The 5862-nt window shown below is 36.5% G+C and overlaps 1 protein-coding gene across 1 annotated transcript; it reads left to right on the top strand.

Annotated features, from left to right (window-relative positions):
• Window positions 1–1816: 1816 nt before the first annotated feature.
• Window positions 1817–5196, top strand: LOC149259225 (pentatricopeptide repeat-containing protein At2g13600-like). Its single transcript, XM_089375166.1, has one exon. It carries the CDS (start codon window positions 1992–1994, stop codon window positions 4503–4505), a length of 2514 nt encoding a protein of 837 aa, XP_089231292.1. The 5' UTR covers window positions 1817–1991; the 3' UTR covers window positions 4506–5196.
• The last annotated feature ends 666 nt before the right edge of the window (window positions 5197–5862 follow it).

Genomic DNA, 5862 nt, shown 5'->3' on the forward strand with positions numbered 1-5862 from the left:
AATCCTATTTGATTGCTTGCACTAGATGCATTTATTTCAGTGTAGATGTTTTATAATTCTATTTGATTGCTTGCACTAAATACATTGATTTCAGTGTAGACGTTGATTTCTAATTCTATTTGATTGCTTGCACTATATGCATTGATTTTAGTGTAGATGGTGATTTCTAATTCTATTTGATTGCTTGCACTAGATGCATTGATTTCAGTGTAGATTGTGATTTTTAATCCTATTTGATTGCTTGCACTAGATGCATTGATTTCAGTGTAGATGGTGATTTCTAATCCTATTTGACTGCTTGCACTAGATGCATTGATTTTAGTGTAGATGTTGATTTCTAATTGTATTTGATTGCTTGCATTAGATGCGTTGATTTCTGTGTAGATGTTGATTTTTAATCTTATTTGATTGTTTGCAATAGATTCATTGATTTCAATGTAGATGTTTTCTAATCTTATTTGATTGTGTGCATTAGATGCATTGATTTCAATGTAGATGATGATTTATTATTTGATGTAACTCAATGTATGATGGTACATTAACTTAAAGTGATTGGATTAACAATGTGCATTGATTTCAGTGTAAGTAAAAAAAAAATTGACAATTTGCATTGATTTTTGTGTTAGAATAATTCAACCTATTAACATTGGAGAGCAAAAAAGACAAGGTATGATGTTTACTACAATAGTTTGAGTTAAAGAATTGAATGGTTTACAATATCAACTATCCTTTTCATATAATTTATATGAAAAGATGAAAAAACTAACAAATAATTTAAAGATTTTGTAAATCTGACCACAAATTAAAATAAATCAAAATTACATTATTTCTTGAATTTTGCAAAACAAACTATAGATAAAAAAAAAAAAAAATCATCAAAATATTTTGAAGGAAATAAATTATTTCAAACATTAGCAATGAAACAAATGATTTCAAGAGTAATCTTGATGTAATAAATTATTAAAACTACTCTTCAAAATATATTTAGTAATCCTTGGAGGGACACTATTAAGAATTATTAATTGTCAAAAGTTGTGATACCTAAAACTAAATGAAAACAATATTGTCTCCCTTCTTCATCACCAACTAATTACTAACAGACAATTACATACACATAGAAATATAACACAACAATTATAACATTTACAAACATTACCATCCAATTCCAAACACATAAACACGCAAACCACTTAAAGCATACAAGCACAGAGGTAGAAACTAGTCAAGGCAAGCAACAAAAACATAATTAAAGAAGAGAATGATATAGTCATGTCAAACAAATAAAACCTAATGTAAATTTCGAAGTATGAAGTTTATCTCAAACATATACATAATAATGATAATCTAAAAACGTGTCTATCGCCCTCAAGAACCAGCCTAGATCTATCTAACTCCAGATTTGTCATGTGCCGAGAGGGAGATTTGTCATGTGCCGAGAGGGATCAAATTCCTCGAGTTACAAACTTTTCCTCAAATTCTACACTCTAAAAAGAAAGTTTACACCTCCAAAGATTTGGTCCCTCTTAATGCATGATAGATTGAGAGTTAAATAGATCTAAGTGAACCACCTTTATCTATATGTTGTGGTAGTGGAATAAGAAACGGCTAGAGTAAAAGCTACGACTTTTTACAAATTTTTGTTATTTGAAAAAACTAAAATTAGTATCAGTACACATGGATTTAATTTTTATTATTTTATAGTTTTAATATTAATATAATCTTTTAAATTTTAATATATTAAGATTAGTTTACCATCCCTATATTTATGTATAAAATAGAAATGTTTAGCGTTTCCCTCTAATGCATTGGAAAACATAGCATTCCTATAATGCCATGACGACATCTGCAATCTGGTAATCTGAATGTCTTGTGATGAAAACATGCTAAACAATTCAAACATTCGATGTTCCTGTATTCACATGAAGAATGAAGTGCAAGCGAAGTAGTTTTATAGGATCGTGTATCAGATTTGTCCTTGCTTGCAAACATAAATGCTACAGCGATTTAAGAATAAGGAGAAGATAGTAGTGGCAATGCTTGCTGAACCAGAGTTTTTCTTTCAACACAGAATGCCTTCGACTGCTATTGCTCGAACACAAGCCGTCACCGATACAAACCCTCGCGATCATCTGATTCAACTCCCGAAACGAGGTCGGTTGGAGGAGTCTTGTAGGATTTATGTTTCTGTCTTGCAGGGCTGCATTCAGAAGAAAGCCTTGGCAGAGGCCAAATTAATTCACGCCCACATCAATCAGACTGGATGTATGGCAGACATACTTCTGCACAACACACTCCTCAACACATATGCCAAGTGCGGGAGTATGGTGGACGCTCGCAGAGTTTTCGACCACATGCCAAAACGAGATATTTGCTCATGGACTGTCATGATTGCTGCCTATGCGAGACATGGAACTGGTGAGGAGGCATTCTCACTGTTAAACCAAATGCAAAGAACGGGTTTACAACCCAATCACTTCACGTTTTCGGGCGTTCTCCCAGCATGTGCCCACTCGGCATCTCTGGAACAAGGTATGAAGATCCACAGAGAAATTATAATAAGGGGATTTGAGTCTCATCTCGTTGTGGCCAATGCCCTTTTGGACATGTATGCAAAATGTGGGAGAATGGAGAATGCACGCGAATTGTTTGACAGAATTTTTCAACGAGACATTGTGTCATGGAATACCATGGTTGCAGGATATGCACGGAATGGGCATCTCGATGAGGCGCTGAATCTTTTTCAACAGATGCCTCAAAGAGATGCATTTTCCTGGACAGCTATGATTGCGGGATTCTCGCAAAATGGGCTCGTTGGCGAGGCTCTGAAATTCTTCAAGGAAATGCCTCAAAGGACCGCCGTCTCATGGAATGCTATGCTTGCAGGACTTGCGCACAATGGGTTTGTTGATGATGCTCTGAAGCTCTTCAAGGAAATGCCTCAAAAAACTGTGGCCTCATGGAATGCAATGATTGCAGGTTTTGCACAGAATGGGTATGGTCATGAAGCCCTGAAGTGTTTTCAAGAAATGCAATTGGCAGGTGTAAAACCCGACTGGAAGACCTTCACCAGTATTCTCCCAGTATGTGCAAACCTGATAAATCTGGAGCACGGTGTGGAGATCCATGATAAAATAATAAAAAGTGGATTACAATCTGATGCCTTTGTTGTAAGTGCCCTTGTAAACATGTATGCAAATTGTGGGAGTTTACATAAAGCGCGGGAATTATTTGACAAAATGTATCAACCAGACGTTGTGGCTTGGACATCAATGATCGCAGGATATGCACAGAGTGGGTTTACTGAGGAGGCCCTGAAACTCTTTAACAAAATGCCCCAGAGAGACGCTGTTGCGTGGACGACAATGATTGCAGGATATGCACAGAATGGACTTGTCGATGAAGCCCTTAACCTCTTCAATGAAATGCCTCGAAGAGATGCGATCGCATGGAATGCAATGATTGCAGGTTTTGTACAGAATGGGTTTATAAATGAGGCAATGAATCTCTTTGAAATGATGCCCCAAAAGAATATATTCTCCTGGACAGCAATAATTTCAGGTTTTGCACAGAGTGGGTGTGTTGACGAGGCCCTGAAACACTTTAAGGAAATGCCTGAAAGAACAGTGGCCTCATGGAATGCAATAATTGCAGGATTTTCACAAAATGGGCATGGCGAAGAGGCCCTAAGACTTTTCCAACAAATGCAATTGGCAGATGTAAGACTATACCCAAAGACCTTTGCTAGTATTCTTCCAGCATGTGCCAACTTGGCAGCTTTAGAACAGGGCATGGAAATCCATGAAAATATAATTAGAAGTGGATTTGAGTCTGATGTCACGGTGATGAATGCCCTGATAGATATGTACGGAAAATGTGGAAATATAAAAAAGGCACATCATTTATTTGGCAAGATGCATCAACAGAATGTTGTCTCATGGACAACAATAATTGCAGTATATGCCATGCATGGTTGTGGTAAGGAAGCCATTAAGCTCTTTGAACAAATGAAACTTTCTGGCATAAACCCAAACCATATTACCTTTGTTAATATTTTGTCTGCGTGTAGCCATGCAGGTTTAGTGGATGAGGGCTTTCAATACTTCAGAAGCATGATTGAAGATTATCACATTACACCTGCAATGGAGCACTATAGATGCATGGTTGACCTTCTTGGCCGGGCTGGATGTCTGGATGAAGCACATACCTTTATCAACAAAATGCCAATAAAACCTGATGCCTCGTTGTGGAGTTGTTTGCTTAGTGCCTGTAGAGTACATAATAATACAGAATTAGGAGAACGCATAGCAGAATACATTCTTGATTTTGACCCTGAAAACACTGCACCTTATGTGCTTCTCTCAAACATTTATGCTATGGCTGGCAGATGGGATGACATTGAAAAAGTACGAAAAATGATGAAGGACAGGGGCATACAAAAGGCACCTGGATGTAGTTGGATTGAGATCAATAAAAAGGTGCATGCTTTCCTCATGGGAGACAAGTGACCCAGACAAATGCAAAAAATCTATTCAAACTTGGACAATTTGTCTTGCAGACGAAATTGGTGGGGGTAAGTTTCTCACACAAGGTTTGTGTTAAATGAAAAGTGTTTTGGCATTACAATGAGAAGACAATTGATCTGGGCTTTTAAATTCCTTCCCTTGATCATGTAGTCGAGTTATCAAGATTCAAGATCGTTCACATGTATAGTAGTTGCACCTCCAAAATCAAAATTTGTCTTCAAGATTATTGTGAGAGATGCTAACCATTACCTACATTTGAGGATAGCAAGTGTTCTGCTGTGATTATTAGCGATGCTAAGAGGACTGAGCTATAAACAAAGGCTTTCACCACAACAAACATAAACTAGTCAACCCTGTCTCAATAGTAAAAAAGGTTTTATTTTCAGTTTCTGGTGGAAGTGTATTGTTTGGAGTTCCCATGTATGTTTTCACCCTTGATTTATAGAACCAACGTGCACAGCATTGCCTCTTACAATCACTATTCAGATATTGGGCAAGCATAACATAAGTGCAAGATCTAGAGTCGAATAAGAAATTTTCATACATTGATGACTGAGATTTCTCAGTATCAATGCAGAAGGAAAGAGGTTTCTTATTTTAATGTTGGCTTTGGCATATATTCTATTCTATGAGATTTCTCAGTACCAATGCAGAAAAGAAAGAGGTTTTATTATATTAATGTTGGCTTTGGCATATAGTCTATTCTATGTTAACTGCATTTGATCCTGGAATTTGATTTTAACAGATAGATTGGTCATCTTTGCTTGGATTATGTATTCCCTGAGATTGTCAATTGATAATGCATTTTGGTGTTTTACTGTATCATGATTAATAATCATCTTGGGTTTCAAGTTAAACCATACCCAAACCACCAATGAGCTTGGATTATTTATTCTCTGAGATTGTCAATTGATACATGCATTTTGGTGTTTTACTGTATCATGATTAATAATCATCTTGGGTTTCAAGTTAAACCATACCCAAACCACCAATGAGCCAATGTGCACACAGTCAGGGTCTGCTCTATCTTGAAGGAACATAGAGTTGAGCCAATGGGATCTTACCATTCATCCCTCTCCAGAACTTCTAAGAAATGAATCATTTAGAAAGGGTGGTTATAACTTATCAGAATGCAACACTGTAGTGATGAGAAAAACCTTAAGCGGTGTAGACAACAAGAAGTGAACGTTCATATGCATCAGATGTATAAGAAGTGAACGTTCATATGCATAAGAAGTGAATGATGCATATAGAGCATGGAATTAAGTTTAAACACTGAGTGTCATTGGTTGAAAATCAAACTAGATGTGAGACTTTGGTTTGAGAGAGAATGGATGGT

Source organism: Pinus tabuliformis, chromosome 6 (assembly GCF_031772625.1).
Source record: "Pinus tabuliformis cultivar Carrire ecotype Pingquan chromosome 6, CPIR1, whole genome shotgun sequence".
NCBI lineage: Eukaryota > Viridiplantae > Streptophyta > Pinopsida > Pinales > Pinaceae > Pinus > Pinus tabuliformis.